This window comes from Furipterus horrens, unplaced genomic scaffold (genome assembly GCF_987537825.1).
Source record: "Furipterus horrens unplaced genomic scaffold, mFurHor1.1.pri manual_scaffold_8, whole genome shotgun sequence".
NCBI classification, from domain to species: Eukaryota; Metazoa; Chordata; class Mammalia; order Chiroptera; family Furipteridae; genus Furipterus; species Furipterus horrens.
The window spans coordinates 77,592,946-77,619,817 of NW_028327178.1; the positions used below are offsets into that span (position 1 = coordinate 77,592,946).

General features: G+C 38.2%; 1 protein-coding gene across 7 annotated transcripts in view; it reads left to right on the forward strand.

Moving 5' to 3' along the window:
• TASP1 (taspase 1) overlaps nt 1-26,872 on the forward strand; it is a 350,594-nt gene that overhangs the window by 229,982 nt on the left and 93,740 nt on the right. For all 7 annotated transcript variants that reach the window (XM_090285210.1, XM_090285208.1, XM_090285205.1 and 4 more), the window contains one exon: nt 3,273-3,383. In XM_090285210.1, coding sequence (XP_090141336.1) covers nt 3,273-3,383 — 111 coding nt within the window. The remainder of the gene's footprint in view (nt 1-3,272; nt 3,384-26,872) is intronic.

Genomic DNA, 26,872 nt, shown 5'->3' on the forward strand with positions numbered 1-26,872 from the left:
CCTTTTCATTCACCAGTGTAGTGTTTGTGCATGAACATATCTGTGCAAATTAATGACATGAAAAAAAAAAGTTACTTTGTCCCTGGTTCTGTTGAGGAAAATGAGTGGATCCTGGAGATGCTTTTATTGCTGTCATTGTTTCTGACAATAGGGTTGAGTTATACTTTAGTCTGAGTAGATACTTAGACTATTTGATACCATTTATCTGTGAATTTATGAAAGACTTGATTTTCTAATGAACTACCAGAACACTTTTGGCAGTATTTTTCTATTTTTTAGTTTTTGAGAGATGAATCAGAAGTTCATTTGGGGAAAGGAATCATTTTGAATGGAAAAAAGTTTTTTAAGTATATTTTACTGATTATGCTGTTACAGTTGTCCCAATTTATTTTCCCTTTGCTCCCCTCTGCCCAATACCCCCCTTCCTTCCAGCAATCCCACCCCCCTTAGTTCATGTCCATGGGTCCTGCATGTAAGTACTTTGGCTTCATCCTTTCCTATATTATTCTTAACTCCCCCCTGTCTATTTTGTACCAACCAATAATGCTTCTTAATCCCTGCACCATTTCCCCATTTCTCTCCCTTCCCCCTCCTAGCTGATAATCCTCCAAATGACCCCCATACCTATGAGTCTTTCTGTTACTGTTCTGGTTGTTTACTTAGTTTGTTTTTGTTTTTATTTTTAGGTTCTGTTGTTGATAGTTGTGAGTTAGTTGTCACTCTAATGTTCATAGTTTTGATCTTCTCCTTTTTCTTAAATAAGTCACTTTAATATTTCATATAAGGGCTTGATGATAAACTCCTGTAGCTTTACCTTATCTCTAAGTGACAGCTTTCCTGGATAGAGTAACCTTGGTTGTAGGTCCTTGCTTTTCATTTGAATGCTTCTCACTAGTCCCTTCCTGCCTGAAACGTTTCTTTTGAGAAATCAGCTGATAGTCTTTTAGGGTTCCCTTTGTAGATAACTCTCTGCTTTTCTCTTGCTGCTTTTAAGATTCTCTCTTTTTCTTTAACCTTTGACATTTTAATTATGATGTGTCTTGATGTGGTCCTCTTTGAGTCTAGCTTGTTTGGGACTCTCTGTGCTACCTGGCCTTGTATGTCTATTTACTTCGCCAAATTTGGGAAGTTTTCTTTCATCATTTTTTCAAATAAGTTTTCAATTTCTTGCTCTTCCTCTTCTCCTTCTGGCACCCCTATGATTCATATGTTGGCATGTTTAAAGTTTTCCTGGAGATTCCTAAGACTCCTCATTTTTTAAAATTCTTGTTTCTATTGCTGTCCTGGTTGACTATTTATTCTTCCTTATGTTCCAAATCACTTATTTGAACCTTGGTTTCCTTCTCTTCACCATTGGTTTCATGTGGGTTTTCTTTTGTTTCATTTAGCATAGCCTTTACTTCTTCCCTTCTGTGTTTGCTGTACTCAAGCATATCTTTATCACCAGTGAGCATCTTTATCAACAGTGTTTTGACTCTGTGTTAGGTTGGCTATCTCCTCGTTGCTTGGTTATTCCTTTGGAACCTTGATCTGTTCCCTCTTTTGGGCCATAATTTCCTCTCTCCTCAACTTGACAGGCATCTGTGTTTGCTTCTGTGACTTAGGTAGAGCTGTTGCACCTGTTATGCTGTAAGGGGTGGAGCCTTTGGTATTCATCAGTATGGCGGAACTCATTTCATTACATTGTGGCACTTTATGTGGGGGGAGGGGCCATGAGAGGGAACAATGCCACTTGCTCAGCACTTGCCCCTTTTCCAAGTACTTCTCCCACTTTCCGTATGGGACTGGCACCCCTCTAGCTATTGCCCTGGTTGTGGTTCCCTGAATGGGTGGGTCTGTGGACATTCTATGACCGTGGGGGCCTATAAACAAATGAACTCTGCTAAGAGACCAGCAGTTTCTTCCTCTGCCCAACCCCCCACTGGTTTTCATAGTCAGAAGCAATAAAGCTTTATTTTCCCCCGTGCTGGGACTGTGAGCTGCGCAGTCTGGTCTGTTGCTTGGAGCGCTCCCCAAGTGTCCCTCCCACTTTTTAAAATGTGTGACTGCACTTTCTGCCAGCTGGCCGCTGCCACTGTGGCCTCCACACCATGTCCTCTCTGCCCAGCTCTGCCCCTTCTGCCTGTCTGGATGAATATTTTTTCTTTATATCTTTGTTTGTTGGACTTCCATGCAGCTCAATTTTATGGAACTTCTGGTTTTCTCCAGTTTTAAGGTAGTTGTATTTCTTCTTAATGTGGAGTCGGAAGTTCTGGAAAAAAGATTTTAAGAATGAGACCTTATGAAATCTTTTGTATCTACTGTTCTCATTTGAATAAGAGAACATTGTATTTTTAATAGTGAAATTGGTTTATATATAAAAAGCATTTCAAATGTCATTTGTTATGTTTAAAAAAAGGCTTCTCCATTGTTTGTCAAAGTAGCTTTTTAACATTTTATATTTTAAAGAAAAAATCAGACTCTTTTTTCAGAAATCTTTTATTTGAATTTACCAGTTTATAAATTAAATTTTCTGTCTCTACTTTTACAGGAAGTTTCTATTTTTAACAGGTAGAGACTATAATCAAATTTCAGGCAATGCCCATCACCACCCTGCCCACCCTGTCTTAGTGTGTCTGAATGGTCCAAATTTGGCCACACTAATTCAAGGTGTTAAAAACACACTCTTTCTTTAGTACTACAGAGAGTATTCACTCTTGAAAGCTATGTAAATTGCTCTTAAAATATGAGTAAGGTGTTATTTTATTAAGTCCACTTTACAGCTGTTGTGTGGTGGACATTTTAATGGCAAGTAGGTTAGGGGAGATTCAGATTGGCCCTGGCTGACTAGATTTTTCCCAGGCTTCCAGGTGTGTGGGATGCCAGAGGGAAATAGGAGACCAAGGTCAGGAATGCAAACAAATAAAGAAATTATAAAGCAGAGCTTTTTGTAGTTTCCCAACTATGGAAATGTGATGGAACCCTAGGAGATTCCTAGGTAAAAGGCTAAATTAATGCATTGTATAAATCATTGTTATGAAAAAGAGTTTTCCTGTTTTTTTGTTTGTTTGTTTGTTCCCTTTTGAGGTTAGTCAGTCATATGTTTCTCTAGTGTCTGTCAAATCTCATTACTAAAATTACGAGATTGCTCATAGAAATCATTTCATCCATCACTGAATTATTCTCCAGCACAGCTAGTTAAGTAGTTCATGAAGGTGTTTTAAAGCTCGTAACACAAGACAGATGTTTAGTATTGCTTTCCTCAACAATTTTTGGTTTCCTTCCATTTCTAGGATGTGGGGAGCATCTTGTACGCACCATACTTGCTAGAGAATGTTCACACGCTTTACAAGCGGAAGATGCTCACCAAGCTCTATTGGAGACTATGCAAAACAAGTTTATCAGTAAGTATAACATTCTAAATATGGATTGCTTTACTGAGCCCAAAACTTCATGAGTCAGGTACTACATTTGTATTGCTAGACCTAGGTCCAGGGCCTAGCATAGACTTAGACCCTCAAGTTAATATTGGTCATGAAAAGAATTCCATCAAAGTAGCTACTACAGCATGAAATTTACTGTATAACTAATCTAATGCCCAAGGTGTGAGAGATACTATCTACGATTTAGTGATATACAGTAGAATAAAATTCTACTAAAATAAAATTTAAGGTACAACTTTCTTTAAAAGTTTTGAAATAAAATTTGACTTTGTTTTTTTTGAAGTCCAAGTTTTAAAAGTTAGTATTCGTCAGTCCAGTGCTGCCACATACAGTTGTATAGCACAAAGTTGAAATCCTATTCAGGTTCCATTTGCCAAGCCATGTAAAGATTAAAACTATTTGCCTTAGTCTGGTTTTCCCATCATTTAACATTGAGCTTATCACTATGCAAACATATGTGAAGTACTCTTTAAGTAATATAAAACATTAAATATGTTATGCTAATTGGCCATGAACATATAAATTGGAGAAAAATTATCACAGGGTTAATTGGGGTGGGGCGGTATGTCCTCTTAGATAAGTAAGACAAGAGGATATACTAAGATGCTAATTGTATAGTGAGGAAAACATAGACAAAGTGTAGGAAGAAATCACTCCAAAAGGACTCATGAAATTGGCTCCAGAAGGCTCTGAAAGAGGGAGAAGAAAGGAACATGAACAGAAACACGACAGTAGGATTAGGCATGGTGAGGGCTGGATACCTGCATGACTCTTACCTGGAGGGAAGTATCCCTGATATGTGGTGGGGCTGGATTGGCCAAGTGAGGCCAGGTCACAGAGAGCCTTTAAGTCTCAATGTAGGAGTTCATATTTGATCTGATAAGGAGAGAACCCTTATGTGTTCTTAAGTTGACAAAGAAAATGTGTTTGGGAGGAGAGCTATAGAGTAAAGCTAAAGTTGTCCAAGACCATCCTGTAGGAGAGAGACATTAGGGGCTGAGAATGGTCTGGGGAATGGAGAAGAAATGGTGATTTTGAGAGAAGCATCAGTAGAGAAAGTGAAAATATTGATAGCCTTTGATTTTGAAATTAGGAAGATGTAGCCTTCTGGATCCATTCAGGAGGAATCGTTAACTACGATGAAAGTTTTTATAAAATATAAGAAAACTATGTGGTACTCTAGAGCTGAGAGACTGTCCAAGGAAGGATATAATTAGAAGGAGCTCAGACCTTTTTGGAGAAGGTGTGGTTTGGCCACCAGGTAGCAGAGAAGTTTACTAGTATAGTTGGGGTGGGACTGGTCTGGAGTTGCTGGGTAAGCAATAGGCCACACACTATAGAGTACAGACAGGGAGCAGCTAATCAGCTGTTGGTGGCTGGGTGTGCTGTATACACAGAGGTCTTCAGAGCACACAGGCCACAGGGCACTTGCAGAAGAAATCCTCTGGGCCACAGGGGCTTCATGTAGGTTGTGCAGGGCCTTAACAAAGGAGTCCTGACAGGTGATGGTGTGCAGCCCAGGGAGCCTCTGGTTTCCATGTTGAGAAGGCTGTGGATAGGTTATCCCCAGGCTTAGGTTGCCCAGGTCACGGATGGATGTTGTCCTGGGTTTGTGGCTCACACCCTACTGTCTCTCTTCAGCACACACTGGAAATCACAGGAAGGGTACTATTTTAACTCTGTTTATGTTCTCTAACTCAGATTAATGCCTGGCTCCTTGCCTTCATTCCATCAGTCCCCTAATCTCTTTTTACATGGCACTTTATATTTGTCCCCTCTTCTATCTCCTTTGGGTGGTAACTGGATTCTGGGGAGCTTTTTTTGTCACTGTGGGAGAAACTATGGTTCATGGTTATTCTCTTCCCACTGTTGGCTTCTGCTGAAATGGGACTTGCCCTCTACCTACCTGTGGGTTACTGGGTTCTGTTGCTGTTGAATTCAATATGGTGTCTGTGGTTTCCTCAGCACTGACAGCAGATGCTAGTGGTAGTGGAGTCAGTCAGTCTGAAAGCTTGGGGTAATTAGTGAGATTGCCAATTCCTCATGCATATTAGGCTACTTTTCCTACTTTACTTTTGCTGGCCAGAGGGTAGCATGGCAATGGCAGACTTCTTTCTCTCCCTGCCTTTTTGTCTCTTTAGGCTTCATCTATTCTAGGATCCTCCAAATATAGCTGGTTATTTTTTATTGTCTCCTCTTTTTCCTCCACCCTCACCAGCTTAGGAAGAGGGACAGAAACTCACACCAGTGATCAATTCTTTTCTTCTAGTTTTCTCACAGATATCCAGGTATTCAATCATACCTCTAACCCAGCCCTTTGTTTAGGTACTGGTGGGGACCCAGCTAAGCAAGGGTTGCTCCAAACTATTTATTTTGCCAAAATTTTGGCTTAATTACTCAAATATATTTAATCTCTAAGTTGTTTCTACTTAGAATTTATAGAAGTCCACATAGAAACTCAGCTAGATAAGCATGCAACTGATGGGATAAATGGAAGCTTCCACAAATGAGGCTAAAACTGAATTTCACTGTTGTTCAGGCCTTTAATAAGTATCTTCCCCTATTAGGAAATGTTTCTAGGGAAAAGAGAGAATGAAAGACAGATTATGGGCATGAAGGAACTGTATTTATTTATTTGAAGGAAGAACAGAGTGAATTAACTGTAGAAAGTTTTAATATGAAGAGATCTTATCTGTATAAGCTTTCTTGCTGTTATTTGAACTGAGCTTAAGAAGACATAAATAATGGAATTATATAAATGCATATTAATAAGAATTTACCAATGGCCAAATGGCCAAATGTAAATTCAGGAATGTGTTAGAAACAGGACTTTGAAGTCTGCCTCTAGTGATTTTCCAGAAAAAACGTTGATTACATTTACATTACTCTATCCTCTGATATATCAAAATCAGACTTCAGGTTATTGCTCTTTTGTTTTAACAATTACCATTGTTGAATGCCATTTTTAAGGGAATCCAAATTCTTGGCCTTAATAGCATATGTAATTTATATAATGTGTTATTAGTTGTCCAGTTATAGTTGATGCATTTTCAGAACATTAGTGGAAAGGAATAGTAAGAGGAGAAAACTAGATGCTCAAGAGAAGTTAACTTCCTGGGAACCATATAATAGGTGGTTAATTATGGCACATGATAACTTTCCACAGGTTGAGTATGACCTGAAGCACTTTATTGAACCTTAAATGGCAGATTCACTGCCCCTGGCCAGATAGCTCAGTTGGAGCATTGTCCTGAGATGCCATGGTTGAGGGTTTGATCCCCAGTCAGAGCACATAAAAGAATCAACCAATGAATGCATCAATAAGTGGAATAATAAATTAATATTTCTCTCTATCTCTCTCTGAAAGTCATTAAATAAAAAATAAAATGACAGATTTACTAGCTACTTCTACTTCTTCAGAGTTGGGTCTGTGCTAAGGAGTTCCTGAACCTCATTCCTTTCTCTTCTGTTGGTTTGTTGTACTCTCCTCTTTGAAACTATTCTCCCCTTTAAAACTACTGCAGTATTGCATTTTGCCACTGGGTCCCATGACCTAATGTATACTGAACGCAGTCCTAAAAATTCCAGGATCAGATTTTTAAAACATAAACAAAATTGTGGATTAAAAAAAATGGTTTCCAGTTTTATTTTGTCTTTCTCTGATGAATGAGGTGAGCAACTTTTTATATATTATAATTTGGCCTTTTTATTAACTTGTGAATTATCTGCTTATAGTGTTTGAAAGTTTTTGGTTTTTTTTTTTTTTTTTTGTACTGTTTGGGTGATATTCTTTTAATTGACAGCTAAGTTTTATTAATGGTAAAATTACCTTAAATGAAAGATTTTAAAATGGCTTAGCAGAATTGTAAAATAACTCTTCTTTTTCTGAGTAGTGGTGTGCTTGATACCTGTGACCTCCTGCACTAATAAAGGTTTTTCTTTAAAAAAAAAAGTAACTTTACACTCATGATGAAATAATTTCTTTTTATGTATTCTTTCTAAAGTTGTCAGTGACTTATTAAAATGAAGGTTTTTCCTTTTTTTTTTTTGCAATTTGAAACACACTGAAATTATCTTAAACATGGGGTTCTTTAAAAATCTATTTTCGATAAATTGAGACTTTAATGTGATAGAATAAATAGACTAAAATTGAAAGACACTTTGAAGATTAAACTCTTTTTGTTTCCACTTACATTACCATTATACCAAGATCCAGAACTTTGGTTTCACTTAATATAGGAAGCATAAAATAGAGTAACCAATTCATGCATTTTTTTAAAAACCACTGTTCGTGTAACATACAAAACCCATAAAAATGGGTACTGTAAAAATAGTGCCTTAATAATACTTCATGCTAACCAGCTGATTATAGACTGAATGCTTAGTTAAGTAGGGAAAAGAAATAAATAGACTTCCTTTTTAGTTGTGCTTTTTAAGTGATTACACACATGCACACACACACAAGCCCTTACAATGATTCAGATGTAACTTTTCTTATTCTTGGTTATTTTTGAACAAACTTGGTTTTATGAATTATTCTTTTTTCATGCAAACTGTTGCTGCATGTGTGGTATTTGAACTTCAGGGTGGCATTATAACTTCCTGCCCTGTTCTCAACAAGTAATGTCACAGAACATTGTTAGTTGGCTCTACACACTATTAAATATAATGGCTGACAAAATATTATCTATAACAGGGATCCCCAGCCTCTGGGCCAGGGACCGGTACTGATCCAGGCCTATTAAGAACCAGGCTGCACAGCAGGAGGTGAGCTTGAATATAATGTGCTTGAATCATCCTGAAACCATCACATGCACACACATACCCATTCCTTACCACCCCGTCCGTGGAAAAATTGTCTTCCACAAAATCGGTCCCTGGTGCCAAAAAGGTTGGGAAGCACTGATCTATAAATCTCAAATGTCTCTTCTTTTTTTTGAATTTCTAAGCTAAGTTATTAGTAATATCAACTTACAGTGTATGTGACCATTGTCAAAAAATTCTGTGTGGTGTATATGTTATGGTAAAAAAGTGGTTTTGCTCTATGTTCTTTTATTCCTTTGGGAAATGTTCTTACATTAGTGACATTATAGGTTTATTGTCATATACAGAATGCCATCAACAGTTGAGGTTGAAGGGAGTTCACTCTTGAGGTTTTGTGCCAAATGGAAGAATTATATTCAATAAATATGTTCTTTTAATGACCAGATTTTTAGCTAAAACCACAATAATTCATGAGCATCAGCTTTTCATAGAAGAACAAAAGTACATTAGAGTTGCACATTTCAACCTTTTACCTGAGGTTATTGATTCTATTTCATGAATTTCTTTATAGTTTAGAAGACTTCAGAAGTACTCCATTCTCTTCCTCAGTGCAATTTGGAAATTTTACAAGACCTTTGTCCATATTCTTTATGCATGTTTCTCTTTTTTAAACATTAAAATCTTTTTCCTTTGCAGCTATCTGGAGCTTGAGGGACTCCTAAAAGAACTTATTCTCTTTATTTATTAAAAAATCAAAGATGTTTCTTCATTGTTTGTAAACACTGTGAATTTAGCTTATTATACTCACATGTCCAAATTGCAAAATAAGGAAAACAATATATTAAGCATCTCCTAAAGCATTATTTATTATGAATTCTTGGGCCCTGGACTTTTATATAATACTTTCAGAATTGTAACCATCTTTTTATTTACAAATATTTATTGAAAGCCATGTATGTACTCTTCTGATTGTTGGCTGAGGGAAACCCTTACCTGCAGAGTGAGGGCTGTGACAATTAGAGAAAGCCGAATTTGTCTGGGTAGAAAGGGGTGTTAGGTACCAGAGACTCTCAGAGAATCTCTGGGGCTGGGTTGTCTATTGAATGTGACAGATATAGACAAAGAGTCATTAAAACAAAACAAAACTAGAATTTTGATTATGATGGACTTGAAATTGCATGCCAGTAAGAGATTATAAGAATGTCATGTATGGAACACTGGACATGCAGAGAGAATGGGATTGACTTTGACCATTATGGCCTAGAGGTATTTGTAAGCAAGACAGTTAGTGGGATATGTGGGGCTGGGGCTTGAGAGGTAAGTTGAGTGCATGTGAGTGTAAGAAACAGAATCATCACAATTTCCAGGAAACCCATAAGTTATCTTTTGTGACATGGCTGATGTTTTGTTGCTAAAGGAGAATAAAGCTAATAAGCCTGTTTGGCGCAGCCTCGATCATTTTTCAATTTTTCCTCTCCTCTTACAAATAAAAAAATAAGAAAAACATGTTATTGTATTAAATTACTAACAGAATTGATCATCAGCTGACTAACAAGATGGACTATCAGAATAAATGGAAATGGGTAGTCAGCAACAGAAGTATAACTTTATAGAGCTTTGGGCATTCACAACTGAAGTTGTTTTTCTCCCTTGGCCAAGACTTTCTGTTTACACAAGAATTTTATAGCCTTCTCTTAGGTCCTGGAAATCTCATATATTTTGCACACTTGGAGTTTCTCATTTTCTTATTTAAAAAAAAAATTTTAATTTTTCATTGTGTTTTTTTCCCGTTACCATTTAGTCCCTTTATACCTGCCTTCCCCCAAATTGGGGCATTTTAAATAGCAGAGAATGATTATGTTAACTGCAGATGTGTTCTTACTCAGGTCCTTTGGGAAACAAAGAAAAGGCCATTTATATTAGGTATCAAATTTTGATAGCTGGAAATAAGTTCTTAATATTATTTGGTTAGAAAGAAAATAATAAGCACAGTACTAAAAAAGTAGAAAACAACAACAGTTCTGTAAACAGTGTTATGTTGCTTTAAAAAGAACCATAGTTTTGTTGCTGGTCTATTTAATTTTTAGGGACCATGGACTTAATTATAAAGGTTGGTGCCATCACAGAATTGGGAGGTGCTGGGCTATTCACAGTAGGTACTTTATTTTTATGTTATAAGATATTTATGAAGTATTAGGATATAATTAAAACCACACAAGGAATTTGTTTTATCCCATGCAGAAAAAAAAAAAGTAAAAATCTTTGTTTCCATATTAACAATTGTTTTCTCGTAAGGGTACTGATTAGGTGATCAAAAAGCTTTTTTTTTTTCTGTTTTTTTCTGTTTCTTTTAGTTTGTGAGCATGTGGAGAAAACCACTAATATTAGTTACAGTAAACTCAGAGCGCATAATTATAATGTTGCAAGAAGGAAAGGAAAATTAAATCATGAAGCTGAAGGCTGAGTTGTACAGTATATTGAGTGATTAGTTTGAATACGGTTTAAGTTACACTTGGTGAATGTGGGTAAATAATTAAATCCATAATTATAATAATGCTCATAATAGGTTTTAGAATTGTTTTTATCGTTGTAAAGTTGCTTCCCTTCATTGTAACCTGTTTTTTATCAGTCATCAGATATTTTAAAGTAACTGATTTTTGAGCCTGTGAAGACCATATATTCATGAGGGAAGAACAGAGTATATGTAAACAACATTTTTCCTAACTTTTTATGAATGTGGTAAAACCCAGTCCATTCGTTAGCATTAATCATGGGCAGTCTGTGCTGAGTGCTTCTCAAAAGTACATCTGAGGCCCAATGACAATGATGATTTTCTGTTGTTTTACCTCCCTTCTGGGTTGATTTTCAGTTTAAAATTGGGTAAGCTCAGAGTATCTTCCTTGTTTTGAGTAGCAGATTTATGTTTATTTAAAATACTTCACTTCTTCACTTACTTGAATTTGTGATTAGGAATTCTGTAATTACTTGGGGGTGAGTAAATTTTGAATGTGTTGCTCTAAGTCTGTATGTGGCATATGTATGTTTTAGAAGTTTTTTTAGGTCAAAAATAACCCTGCCTATTGTCCTTCCCTTCTTTCCTTTTCTTCCTGTAAAATATAATGTTCAAAAGGACTTCTTGTTATATTCTGTAACTACTTAGATACAAAGATGCAAAACAAGTGGCCATTTTATGAATATAGAAACCTGTGTTTAAAGAATCCAACCCAAATAGTAATTGACTGGCAACTGATAAAAATGATGTAGGTGAAAATTACCTCCCTTTGGTTGACTAATTTTGAAGCAATACATTTTAAATACAAGTATTTGGGAATGATCAGTCTTTTGATTAAAAAGAATACTTTTTAAAACAAATACATTTAATAGAATAAATAAGAATATTTATAAATTTACTAATTAACAGAATTACTATTAATAGTGTTAGACATGATAATATTGTGGTTAAGTAAGAGACTGTCCATGTTCTTAAGAGATGTCTTCGGAATTATTTATGATAGACTATAATATTTGAAACGCATTCAGATGGCTCAGAAAAAACATATTTATGTGTGTAATGCTTTTGTACTGTAGGCTGATGGTGACTCTATAAGGTAATTGACATTTTTTTGTAAGAAAGAATATGATAAAGTAGCAAATCTTTGGGACTCGAGTTATAACAAAACTGTTTACCACTTAACAAAGCCGAGGGAACACAACTGGTTTATAGATCCTGAGAAATTAATTAAGATTATAAATTAGTTAAACAAATGAAGAGTTACATTTAAGAAGAAATATACAGAAAGTATATGTGTGTAAATTTTGGATGTGCATTTATTTGACAGGAGAATTACATTTTAATAGGGAAGTACATAAATATAAATATATGAATTGTAGCTTAGTTTTTTATCTTTGGATTTGTGAAAAGCTCTCAATATTTTCACTTCTGAACTCATGCATTTAACCATAATATTGTCACATTTATTTGGTAAGGGATCGAACAAAAGGAAAATGTACTCATGGACATGAATAACAATGTGGTGATTGTGGGAAGGGGGGTGGGGTGTAAGGGAGATAAATGATAGTGGAAAACATAAGATAAAAAATTAAAAAATATTCTTAATATGAAAGCAGGCAATAAAGACTGTAAACTGTCAGAAGTCGTACTTATCACCTCTCCTTGCCATCTTCTGCACTCTGTCAAAGACTGTGTCACACGCTGTGGGCTGGCTCCTCCAGTCATCTTTCTCAGCCTGGTTTGCTCTTGCATGCCTCTATTAATTCACTCTAAAAACTGAATATTCACACCTTAAGACTTCCTTGCAGCTAGGAATAGCCATACAATATGGGTAAGGACAGTGAGATGTAATAAGAGTTTGCTTGATTTTCTGGGAGGAGCCTTTGTTTTCTTGATAAAATGGGCTCACATCATCCCTTTTCTCTTCTTCCTGTCCTAACTATGGGTGTGATGCCTGGAGTAAAAGCATCCATATTACAGCCGTGGGGGAATGGATAGGTGACACTGTAGACCTACTGCTGGGAGTTCAAGCCACTTTCTTCCAGACTTCCTGTTGGGTGAGAAGAGTAACTTTTAATTTGTTTAAGTCATAGTAAGTCTTGGTTTCTGTTAGTTATTGCTGAATACACGCCTAAGTTGTTTCTTCTATATTCTTAGTGAATATCTCTGAAATGTACAGTTTGTTGAAGAACAGGCCACTTTTTAATTTTGAACATACACATGTACATATATACATACTTGCATACATAAATGGAGGTATTCTTGTTTGAATATCTTAATTGATCACCTCATTTCCTATATGTTTCTGCTAATAGAAGCATAAGTTTGCTCAAATGAAGTTGGTAGAGTAGGGCAGGATGATTGTTATATTCTAACCACTACCCTATGTTAACACAGCTATTTTGTTAGATGATTAAATAGAGTTGATTATTCTGGTAACCAAGTGTATCGACCTCTGTGCTTGGTTATTATAAATCTGTGTGACTAGTGGTATATTTATCCTTTCATAAGATTTATGCTATATTATACTATCAGTCTAATATTCATTTGGCACAAAGGTAATATATTCACATAGTACAAGATTCAAAAGATACTGAAGAAAAAAACAGGGAGAGGCCTCTCTCCCACTCTGTCCTTCAGCCAACCTAGCTCTTCTTTGTAGAAGTAACCAAGAAAATTAGTTTCTTTGTATTCATCCAGTGATATCCCATGCATTTATGGGTGGTATGGGGTGTGTGGTCTTTTCTTGCTTTTTACACTAGTGGTAGCCATCCATATACCAATCCTTTACTTTGATTTTTTTTCACTGAATGTATCTAAGAAATTTTATCTGAATTAGTCAAGTTTCTTCTTAACAGCTACATAGTATTCTATTGTATGAATACATTATAATTTTATTATATATCCTCTTTTTAGTGGACATTTAGGCTATTTCTATTGCAAACAGATGCCACAGCAAATGACCATGTACGTGTAAATTCATGCAAGTAATTTAAAGTTTAAAACACTGTGTGCACATTTATTTTAAAATATTTTAGTTTTGGTTCTTGAAAATCAGCAGAATGAAGAGTTATGACTAGAACAAGGATGGGATAGAATGAGGCAAGTCATTTTTGAGGAGAAAGTGGTGTACTTCCTTTGTTGTCTAGGAAGATTTTGCTCTGAGGCTTCCTAAGGATAGTTATCATAGTAACTGTTGCTTTAAATATTTTATAGGTTTGGATGAGGTAAGAAAGACTCTCATACTTCCTTTTATATTAGTTGCTTTTATTCACTTATAATAATTCTACATAATTGTATAGCACTTTATACTTTTCAAAGATTTTCAGATATCCTTCAGATCATCTTTTAATACTAATGTTGGATGAGTCATCTCCTTTTGGTAAATGATTGGAAAACTCAGAACCAAATCATGTATCAACATAGCAACCTGCAGGTCTAAGTGTACAACCCACATCTCTTAATTTCCTAGGGTCGGTACAAAAAAAAGTATGCATATATATGTATGTGCATGCACATAACTTCAACACTCTTCTCCCCCATCTTCTGGTATTGTTAACAGTGAATGGCACCAGGATGTTGGACGTCAGTTCGGGAACCCCAGTTCTTGAGTTCAGCTAGGAAAGAATTCAGAGCCAAGGAACTGAAATTATAAGAGGAAGTTTACAGTCATACCTCGGTAATTGTTGGCTTCAGAACTTGTCAAACCCTGTACTTTTTGCATTTTGATGAGAAAAAAATGTTTCAGCACTTGGAGCTTGCTCAGGACTCATTGCACTTGCTGAAACTTGTATGAGTCATGACGCCGCCCTGCAAGAGAAAATGCTTCATCACTCATTGCTTGCTCAATAGTCATCTGTTTTGGCATTCATCACAAGTTCCGGAATGAAATAATGACAGAGGTAGAGGAAGTGAACCAGCTCAGCTATGTGGACTCAGGTAAATTTAGAAGCAAAAAGAAGGGCCTGGAGCTTGGGAAAAAGAAAGGCAGAGAGAATGTGTCTGGGCAAAGGGGAGAGGAGGAAAGGTGTGGGCATGAGAGAGAGAGAGAGAGAGAGAGAGAGAGAGAGAGAGAGAGAGAGAGAGAGAGACACTCGTTGGGTCTTTGTCTTAAGGGTTTCAAAGGCTAGGAATTTGAGGGTGGTCTCAGAATAATATCAGTAGAATATGCATCAGCTTTGCAGGTGTGCCCCATCAGTATCATGGTCTCCACTGATTGGTCAGCAGTAGGACAGGGTCATTAGTCATCACATCTGGTCCTGATGTCAGCAGTGGTATGACTCCACCTGGCCTGGCTGCTTTTCTGGAACTGATGCTAAAACACAACTGAGGCCTAGATGTTATCTCTAGGGCTCAATGCAAGTGTAATCAGTGGAAGTGGGGTTCTTACGGTATCTAAAGGAAAAGAATTTCCTAAGGAGTATCCATGGTGAACTTTATTAATGATATAAAAAAAGGGGATTCCCCTCCTGACTTCCCAATGTCTCATCTCTGTCCATCTCCCCGTGAAAACAGTCCAATATTGTCTTCAGTAGGCACAACACAAAAGCTAGTGTCCAGAGTTTCTGCTCCATATTAAAATTCAGCCCAGTTCAGGATCCAGCTAGATTAGAGTGTGTCTCCAGCTACGATTTATTGCTGTGCTGCAGTATTCAGGCTCCCTCCTGAAGTTCCCACGGCCATGGGCCATGCAGCCACTAGGGCCACGTGGCTATGGAGAGAGGACTCATGAACACACTGGGCAAGTGTAGGTCCTAGGTCAGAGATAAGAGAAAGCCTCGTCCTTTTGGAGTCCATGCCATCTACCATGGACCCTGGTGGCTGGCAGACCCACGTGGTCATATTCTTCTGGGCAAGATCCAGGTGGGCAAGAGAGAGAGAAAGAGCTGCTTTGTTCTTCTGGGATTATATTAGTTTGGGCTTGGGACAGACCAGGTACCTTTTCAAAATAACCAATCAGCTTCCCAAGCTTTTGTGGGCTTTGGGTATCTCTATGCCCCGTAGTTCACTGACAGGCCTCTATGGCCCATCTCCTTACCCTGTGCCCCGCAACAATCTGGTAGTGGAGTGGGGAAGGGAGGAGTGTTAATCCCCTTGGCACGGCACAAAGTCGTGTTCTCCTGGGGTGTAAAGCTGTAGCTTCCTGGCTGGCAAGCAGGCGTATATTCTCCAGGTTACTAAACTCAATGCCTAGTTCCCTTTTCTGCCCTTCTCAGTATCTAGCTAAACACCAATGATAACATGAGGACTTATATGGGGGGTCACATAAGGCTCTTTTCTGGCCCTCTTGTTCCTCCTCTAAAGGGGTCTACCACAGAACTAGCTAGCAACATGTCCGGGGAGGGAAGGTAAAGGAAGGATCTGAACTGCATGACCAGCAATATGAAATGTCAGGGGTCTAAACTGTGTGACCAGCGATATGCTAGGGGAGGGAAGGTCACCCTGGGGCAGGGTCCCACCCTACAATTGTCCATCGTTAGGTACCCATGGCTTTCCACCCTGGTGACCTTCTGTACCTGGCCTATAGTTTCTACTCTGCTCATGCCTGTCTGACTGCCTAGTACAGTATCAATACCCCTATTTTTTTAACTGAGAGGAATTATTCAGACTCCATTTAGGTGGTACTGTCCCATCTTCAGTGCTGTGGGTGAGCATGTGACCCAGTCTAAGCCAATCAGAATTGTCAGCATTCTGGCTATAGTGGTTGGTTCAACAATAAACTTGATACCCAAGTGAGGCTGATCAAAATCCTTTCTTGGGCTTTTCTCACAAAGCTATGTCAAAGCTATGTGTACTTTTATGCCAAAGTGTGGTTTGTGAATGACAGGATTGATTTAGGAGCTCTCAGCAGTGTGGATTCAACCATGTCTGAAGCTGGGTAGAATCCCCAGAATTCCTAGTTATTTCAGCCTCACAAATGATCTTTTTTGTATGGAAACAAGACTTGTCTAATTTACATGCTGTCTGTTTTGCATGGAATAGCATATTGTGTCTTTTAGTCTGTCTTTGAGAGGGGACTAGCATAAGAGAAATGTTACCAAACAGCCTCGTGCTGTTCCAGAACAGTCAGTGGGGTTCCATTGCTCACTGCCTAGAGATATAACTCTGGAGACAGGAGTTTGGTGAAAAGGAAAGGGGGTGTTTATTTAAAGGTTATATAGTTTTGAAACAGTGACAAGTTTCTGCCTCAGGGCCCCACTCCCTTTAAAAATACCCAAAGAAAAATAACCCTGCCACCCTTTTGCCAGTTCAAGAATGCACCTGGAATATCTTTTCTCACTCCTAAAAGTACCATCCTTTATTAAATGCAGATAACTGTAGCAGGATTATCTAGGCGGCTTGGCAGGTTCCCAGTCACAGTTCAGGTAGTACTGCCACTTTCTGTGTAGGAAGGGTGCAGGGACTTGGAGCCTGGCCATGCGGTCTCTAGAGAACCTGCCAGTCTCAAGGAGTCAGGCTCCATGTGGCCAACCAGGCTAGGCAGAAGAGGGGAAAGAAATTGCATTTCTTGGCGCATTTTATTTTAAAGACTGGGACAAGAAATCCCTACACGATGGAACATTTGTCTTTTTAACCAATGTGTGCTAACATCCGCCATATTTGCCTTTGCTCCTCTTCTGGTTGCCAGTTTGCCCAAGAGGGCAGATGTCTTAAACCACACATGCTCTGTACAAGCTCCCTTCTGCTGAGTCACAAGCTGGTCCGCTGTGGCAGCCATGCATGCTGGTGCTGCTGGGCTGGTTTGCGCTGCTGTATTGCTTTCTTTTATAATTGCCTCAGGCAATCTCCCTTCTTCTGCCACCCCTCCCTTTGCAGGGAGGGCACGCACCTTCTAATCTTCAATTCCACCTTTGGGTTTTCTCCCCACCCCCTGCCTTCTCCCAGCAATCTGCCATGACTGCTGTGTTACAGGAAGACTACTGAAATGGAAGTCACAGGATAAGTTCAAGTCTCTATTCTGTCACTTCCTGGCTTTTAGGATCTTGGGTGATTTATTTCTCTTAAAATGCAACATATAGTAACTTAACCAAAGATTTATCTTCTCTCCTTAAAGACTTGTCTTTAAGAACCACGCCTCATGGTTTAACAAGAGATTAATTTTTATTCTCATAATAAGACTTCCAGAGGACCTGTGCCCCCTCTTCTACTCTGCTCTTAGAGTGTGGCTTTCACAACTCCCTGGACATCATATTTACATTTCAAACAGGAAGAGGGGGATGAGTAAAGAGCAAAAGGAATGTGTGTGCCACATGTCAGTCCTCTTTAAAGGACCTTTTAAAAAGCCCCTTCAAATGACTTCTCTTTGTGTTTCATTGTCCAGATCTGTGTCCCATGTTCACTTCTAGCTATGGAGAAGCTGAGAAATAGAGTTACTTAGTTGAGCATATTGTTGTCCCAAGAAAATTGGGCTTCTTATAATTAGAAGGAAAGAAAGGATGGATGCTAGGTAAGCATCTACTGTCTCCCACAGGGTTTGGATTAGATGATCCTTTTGTGTTAAGCAGTTAGCAGAGCACAGTTGTTTGACCAGTTTCAGAATCGGAACAGAAAGCCTAAGGTGCCTAGCAATGGGCAAAACTGGGAAAATAAGGACATTGCCCCAGGGTAACCTTACCTCCCCTCGCATATTGCTGGTCACTCAAGTTGGATCCCCGTAGAGGGGGAATGAAAAAGGAGGCTGGAGAATAGCTCTTAAGCATTGATTCCCCAGAACAATGACATTCTGACCTGCCTCAGATATATCTAAGGCCTCAGTTGTGTTTCAGCTTCAGGACCAGAAAAGTAGCAAAACCAGACAAGCGATGCCATGGCTGACATCAGGACCAGCTGTATTGACCAGTGACCCACTTCCATGGCAATGATCAATCAGTGGAGACCATGACCCTGAAAGGACACAACTGGGAAACTGATGAATATTCCATTGAGATCCTCCCCTACCACCTCCCCTAAAATTTCCACTCTTAAAAGCCCTGAGAATGGAGGACCCAGCTTGCTCTCTCTTCCAAGAGCTCACCCAGGCCTCTCCCTTCTTGCTGCTCTGCCCCGCCCCAAGCACATTACCTTTACCCTCCTCTCTCCTAAGCTCTAGGGGCCCCTGCTTTTGCCTCTTTGTTTCCTGAGCCTATTTCTTCTACCACTAACTTCTTCTACCCTTGTGACTTGTAAATAAACTTTCTCTTATAGTTGGAGTCTGAATTCTTTCCTAGCCAGAACTCAAGTACGGAGGTGGCTGAATCAAGGTCAGGTCTGACTCCTCCAGCCTAACACCTACTGCTGTTCTCTCTGCCAACACTTGCTCTAGATGGCTCTTTGTAGTTCTAGAAGTTATGAACTCTATTTAATAAATTCTGGGAGAATTGATGATCAAGACTTTAAGCCCAGTGCAGCATAATAGCCTAGATCAGGATTTGACAAATTATGCTCAGAGATCAAATCCTGCTACCCACCTGATTTTGAAAATAAAATTTTATTAAAACACAGCCACACTTATCTGTCTACATACTGCCTGTGACTGCTTTTGTATTTCAGTGGTAGAGTTGAATAGTTGTAATAGACTGGATGGCCTGCAAAATTGAAAATATTTACTATCTGGCCTTTTACAGAAAAAGTTTATCAATTTCTGACTTAAATGATACAGAAGAGCCCTTTTATTTGGGGGTGGTGGTCAAAAAAAAAAAGCATTTATTCATTTATTTCATAAGTATTTGACCATACACTACATTTCAGTATTTAGACTAGGCACTGGGGTTATGGCAGTGAATAAAACAAAGTCATGTCCTTATAGAACTTATATTTTATAAAGTCAGACAGTAAGTAACTATGTAAAACTTACAATCTGTCATATAGTATCATATAGTAAGAGCTACAGAGAAAAATGAAGCAGGAGAGATGGGTAATAAGTACAGTAGAGGAACTTACAGGTTTTGAACATCATCAGGAATGTCCTTAGAAAGTGACATTTGAACAAAAATCCAGAAGTGGGAGACAGAAGCCATGTGGCCAAGGGAGGGAAGAATATTCCAGAAAAGCATGTACACAGGCAATAGCTGTGTATCTGGAGAGGTTGAGAAATAGCAGGGAGGCCAGTGTAGCTGGAGTAGAGTGAGCAAGGGAGAGGATGGTTAGGGATGAGCTCAAAGCGGTGTTAAGGGCCATCATATAGGGTCTTACAAGCCATTGTAATATGGGAGCCATGGAGAATCTTGAGAAGAGGACTTAATGACCTGACATACATTTTAACACAGTCATTCTGGCTATAATGCTGACTATTAATAGAATATTAATAGAATATAGGCAAGGAGGCTTTGGAAAGTGGAACTTGGATTTAGCAGAATGATCCAGGAGAGAGACAAGTGACTACTGTGTGTATTTCGGGAGGTGTAATGTGGGGAATGAATTGTTGTTGTGAGGTCCTTGAATGGGTGAGAAAAAAAAGGACCATGCACATGAATCAAGATGATTTAGGGGGAGGGAGTTATGGAGATTCTCTCTGATTGCTTCTCTTTTTCTCAAGGAATTGGGAAGCAAGGTCAGCTGCAGAGTTAGGGTAAAGAAGGAGATACGAGATTTGAGGAGAAATGAGAAAGTAAATATCTGTACTTGGGAAATGTATGATTGCTGGGCAACATCAAGGGTCGGCACTGAGGTTAGTGATCATGAATTTAAAGAGAGTAGTTAGCCATGGTAGTTCCGTTCTCCAGCCAAATTCAGCTTACAGGTCCAGGCATGGAGTAAGATTTAATTATGCTTAGAATTTTGCCAGGTAGTAAGGTGGACAACACCAGTACAAAATAGTTGATAGTTTCTACAGGGAATTAATTATAATGACGGACCATGGACTTTAGCCCACTTAAAGATTGAAGTGAAAACTTGAGGGGTCTGAGGGCCAGGTTGAAGAATTGTTGGGAATGGGTACTAAAGGGTTCTCACTGGAAAGTGAGGGATAATAGTTAGTAAAATGCTTGTAAACAATATCTATGGTAGAGGTGGAAGTTGTTGATAATCACAAAGACTAGGGTATGATACAGAGAGTGAGTGGCAGACAGAGTAGAAGACAAGATTCTTAGGAGAGAAGAAATCAAGGAATTGAGAGATCAGGGAGTTAGAAGTGTAAACTTCATACCTTGAAATCTCTAGGAATTATGGCAGGACAGGTGTCAGAGAAACAATGATCCAATAGCATAAGACTTGAGGAGTGATAGGGAGTGACCTCTTGGGGCCAGTAGATGAATGAACTGCCACATGGCCAAGTCTGATGACAAGAAGCTCAAATTTGGTTCAGGGTATATGAGCAGCCCCAAGGAGGAAGATACTACCCCACTCCAGACACGCCATGAGTATTTCATTATTTTCATAGAACTCATTTACATTAGCATAAATTTTAAACCTGTACACCCATAATAAATGTAGAAATGCCAACTGTTTGTTTGTTACAATTAAAATGGAAAGAAAAATGCATGGTCCTCTGAACCCACAAACATTAACATTGTTGGCATGAGGACCTGTATGTCCCTAAATATGCTGTTTTTTGCCGAGCTGTGGCATTAACTGATGTGAACATGAAATAACCACAGGGCTCAGGAGTCCTGGGATGGAGCCCAGCCAGATGGGTACAGAAAGTGAGTGATTCTTCTTTTCTTAAGCCCAGAAGTTGATGCATAAACTTAAGTATGAAATGAAAAATTTGAATTACTGGTACTCCCCCTTTTCCTTCATGGTGCTCACCATCAAAACAACATTGTTCACTTAACTGTCTGTATAGATTTTGCTCTTATTAGAAGTGGCTCTAAAGTATGTGTGCTGCTTTGAAATGTTTGGAGTTGAATGGTGTTTCTAATGTTAACCTCTTTGGTTGCACACTAGATTTGGGTTTTGTGTGCCACCACTGACTGGGCTATATTTAGTTGTCTCTGTCTCTCTTGGTGGATATGCGTAATTGAAAACGTGCAAGTGAAAACATCTCTCTATCCCTTTTTCAAATTTAGAACTTTTTATGAGTCTCACGGTAGTACTTCACTTGATTTCTATATTTCTGACAATTTTGTGGGTGGAGGACCTTTTTGCTCTTTAGTAATTATCCCTTGCTGGTAGACAGGTCCAAAATAGACCTTGCTTATATGGAATTCCCCAGATTCATAGAGTGACATTTCAGTTTTTATCTCAGCTTAATTTAAAACTCTCTGTACAAAATGTTGTGTGTCTGGGTAAACCTGCTAACCTGTAGAGTGACATTATAGCTTTATCCCAGATATTGTTTTTTGATTATAGTTGTTTGAGTTTGGTGGTCTATTGCACATCCTTCTATAAATTAAAGGTAACTGCCAAATCAATTTGGTCTTTCAATACCGTTGATGTTATATTTATTCCAGTAGAGATGCTTTTACAAATGCAAATGAAGAAATGGAATTAAAATTGTTTGGTTACTGTTGCTCTCTTTCTGGTTGTTCTATAATGACAATATCTCTCTCCAATAATATTTAAAAGAATTTAAAAGTCATACCTCTTATTTTTGCCTATTAGACAGACTTTAAGATATTTATGGTTTCATTTGTTAGACATAGTAAATGGTTACCCACAACCCAAGGCTTCTTGGTATATAGACTGTAAAAATCACAATTAAATCAAACAGGGCAGCTAAAATTCCACAAGGAATTTATTTAGTAAAGAATGACAAGCTGAAAATTAGGTCCTGCCCAGTGTCCTAAAGTTCACAAATTAGAGTTCTATTGAATTAGGACAGGATAGGAATTCCAGAGATGATCAAGGCCACAATGGACCAATAAAGGGAAAGAAGTTGGAGACTTGAACTAGGGAAAGAGTTTCACAAGAAACAGTGCCCAGTATTCTCTGATCAGTGCCCAGTATTCTCTGATAACTGTTCTAGAGGCACTGCATGCTGATCTTACATGATGATGACAGGACATCTAAATAACTTGATTGAGATGACAGGTTGAGGTCCGTGACCCCTTACACACATTCTGAAGTGGTGATACCTGGACCTCCTGATGGAGAGCAGTGACCCAAATGCTGCTTCTTGGTAGAGCCACCTGACTTCAGTCCCGAATGGAATTTCTCCTGGTCCCCCTTCTACTCTAAGCAGCATCTGCTGCCCTGTGTACTCAGCATGATGCAATGGGTATGGTCTGTTCAGCCACGCTGGGCCACCTCAGTGGTCCCAGGGGAAGGGAAGCCACAGAGCACATGGAGGTGTCTTTCTACACGCACTGAGGACCTCTCACCTGGACTACCATAGAGCCTCCTTAGTAGTCTGCCTCCCTCTTCTCTTGACTACTACTTCCAACCTCAGGCTCTGCTCCTGTCTTTTCTTGGCTCCTCATTAATTCTTATCTTCTTGATATGGTAAAACTACCCTCTATGCCAAAAGCCAGTTGTGTCTTTTCCCAGTGTTGCCTGTGTCAGAACAGCATGCGTTTGTATTCATGGCCAAATAGCCTTTTAGCCTTTCCTCAGGTCCAGATCATCTAGCAGATAAGCACCTGTCATATTCTGAGCTCTTGGCACTTTTCTTTATGACCTTTCTCAAGATTGACCTTGTCCAAATAGTGAAGAGCTGTGACTGCTCATTCTAGTGCTTGCTTGGTGCCATGATATGGATCCAAGTTCAACCTACTATGTCCAAGGGCAGATTTTCCCTTTGCTCAACCTTAAGGCCTTTTCCTAATACAGTGAGTTTGCCCTTATTAAGACCAAAAACACTTAACACAGACCCACTATTGGGCTATTTATTTATTCATCTAACAAATATTTATTGATCACCTATTGTGTGTCGGGTGGTCAGTAAGACATTGAAATTGTTCATATATTCTAGTGGAAACATGCACATATTTATAATATGTGTATAGCGTAGGTACTTTGTGTGTGTGTGTATATATATATTAAATATGTTATTATATGCTGTTATATAAGTAAATTGTGTCTTGCCAACAGGGTTATAAGTTTTTCAGAAACTTTTTGTTTTAAGTCTGCATACCCCACTGTTTGGGAGAATGCCGTGTACAGAACAGGTATTCATTAAGTTCAGTGACTTCATTAAAAATAAAATACAAAAGATGAAATACATAAGGAAGTACATTCAAGTGAGATACAGTATCTCACATATTATTGCATTGATACATTGTCTAATTGCAGAGTAGCCCTCCAACATTAATGGATGTCTCCCTATTATGGGTTCAAGATATAACTCAATGTACATGGATATAAAACATCTTAATTTAAAGTTCATATTGTAAACAATGCAGTGTTTATCGAATTCAAGTTGTAATTTCAAGCACTAATAGATATTATTAATAATATGCATGCATAACATTTCTGTACCCTCTCAATATAATAACAAATTTTAAAATATTGAAACAATCCCATTTGCGAAGGAAAAATACACTCCTGCATGTCTCTTCTACTTTCAGTCCTTCTCTTCTGATGCTCCTTCCTGGTCACCAAATGTGAAGGGGTTTTCCTACACCAAGCAATTCTCTGTTTCTCTAGATACCAGTTGGGTGTGCTACAATTCAACTCAGTTCTGACACTGTTTACCTGGAGATAGCATCAGATCCCATAGGTTAAGGGCTCAGTCCCACAAGACTGTCTCCACTCCAGATGCCAGTCACAAAACCAGGTTGTCACCTGTTCTTTTGACCTACAGATATAGATTGGAGGTTCTTATGAATGTCTTCTTGAGTTCAATTAATTTCCTAGAGTGACTCACAGAACTCAGAAAACAGTTTACTTACTAGATGAAAGAAATGCATAGAGCAAATTATGTGGGAAAGGACTCAGAGGTCCCATGCCTCCTCTGGGCTTGCCGTTCTCCCAGCACCTCCATATGTACCAACCCAGAGCTCTCCGAACTCTGTCCCTTTAAAAAAAAAAAATTTATTGAGTGACATTGGTTAATAACATTATATAGGTTTCAGGTGTCCATTTCTGTGACACATGATCTGTATATTGCTTTGTGTGCCCACCACCCAAAGTCAAATCATCTCCTGTCACCATGTATTTGGTTCCCTTTACCCTTTACTGACCCCCCCCCCAACCCCTTTCCCTCTGATAATCAACATACTGTTGTCCGAGTCTATGCACTTCTCTGGAGGCTTCATTACACAGGCATGATTGATTTATTCATTGGCCACTGGTGATTAATTCAGTCTCTAATCCCTCTCCCTACCCTGAGGTCTAAGGTGGGGGTCTGAAAATTCCTACATTCTAATCACAGGCTTCATTTTCCTGACAACCAGCCCTCATCCTTATATTACCTAGGAACTTTCCAAAAGTCACCTCATTTATATCAACTCAGGAGTGGTTGAAAGGAACTTGCTATGAATAACAAAAGACACCCATTTCACTTTTTTTTGCTCTGCAGCTATTTCAGAAACTGAGAATGAAATAAATAGAAGTATGGATCTTGAGAATATTACGCTAAGTGGAATAAGTTGGACTGAAAAAGTCAAGAACCATATGATTTCACTCACATATGGGCTATGAAACTGAAAGCAACAAATAAACAAGAAAAACAAAAATTCATAGATACAGACAACAAACAGTATGGTGATTACCAGTGGGAAAGGTAGTAAAAAGTAAAGGGAGGTCAAATATTTGAGTGGTAAACACACAATGCAAATTTAGAGATGTATTGTAGAATTGTACACTTGAAACCTATATAATTTTATTGACCAATGTTACCCCAATAAATTTAATAAAAATTTTTCAAAAAAGGTACATCTCTTTACAAAACCCCCCAAACAAACAAACAAACAAACAAAAAAGGTGCTTTTATAGCTCTCTTAAGAAATTATGAGGGTTTTAGGAGCTGTGTGCCAGGAACTGTGGCTTAGGACCAAAATATATATTTCTTATTATATCACAATAGCACGCCATTTTATCAGGCTTTCCCGACAGAGATTATGTGAAGCCATTTGCCACAATAAGGTAGATTTATTTATTTACTCAAAAACAAAGTAGTTGTTACATTAAACTGACTCTTAAGTTTGAATTTAGAACATGATAGGAAGCCTCAGTGTCATGTGCTTCTGCACAATGAGCGGAATCTGACCTTACAGAGTAAAAGTGAAAGAAGTTTGTTCACAGGGTACAGTGGCCTATGTGAAGAAACAGCTGAAGGAAAAACTCAGCAGCAATGAGCTGCTCAAAACAATAAGCAGGGTCTGGGGTCCTTGAGGGTCTCTGTGCAGTGACTGGTGAAGATAGTCTAGTTCATGCCCAACTATTTATCTGCATTATTTGATCATATTGATTTTATTTACCAAGTTTAGCTAAAAACAAATACCAACATAGTCCACTTGAAGCAAATGGCATTGCTCATGAACATTGGTACCTTTGATTATATTGTAAATACCATAAGATATTTAGCACAAAAGGAATCTAGAATTCAATGAGCAAAAACTTATCCACTCAGAAAAGTTTTTTCATGTTTCAAACACTTTGATATACTTAGGATTGGTTAGTTGACCTAAAATTTTGCCAATCCACAGTGTTTTCACCTCACTCACAGACAACTTGCCATCCAAATGCTTTTTGCTTGGTTTTGTTGTTGTCCTGTTCTGTGGGAATAGGCTGAGGTTCCTGAAAATGACTTTCTTGATTTAGAAATATTATTGATAGTGACTATAGCATGTATTGAATCAGATAAAATGGATCAGAAGAATAAGAACTGGCTATGAAGGAAATAAAAAAAGGTTTTCCATATTACATCTCAAAAGACATTCTGTAAAGATACTTATTTGATTCTTTATACTATATAAAGTTGTGCTTGCAGATTTTATTTTAGGGATATCATGTCACATATTGTTGTCTAAAAGTCCACATGTTTTCATCTTTAGGTTTTCCTGGAAAAAATTTATCAGGACAGCCTGGTGCTTAAGAAAAATCACAATTTTATTAAATTATGTTCATATGAAAATTACAGTTAGAGTGGGAGGCAAGAGTACTAAGCAAGCGTATTTTTAAGATCATATGGAAAATCACATGAAAGTACAAAGAATATTGTGAAAATAATGACTAATGAGAGGAAACCGGCCCAATCAGATAGACTACACTGTCAAGCTATGATAATTAAAACCATTTGGTATCTGTGGGAATAGTTTCATCAATGGAACAGGATAATCTAGGTATAAATGCAAATACATATGGGAATGTAATA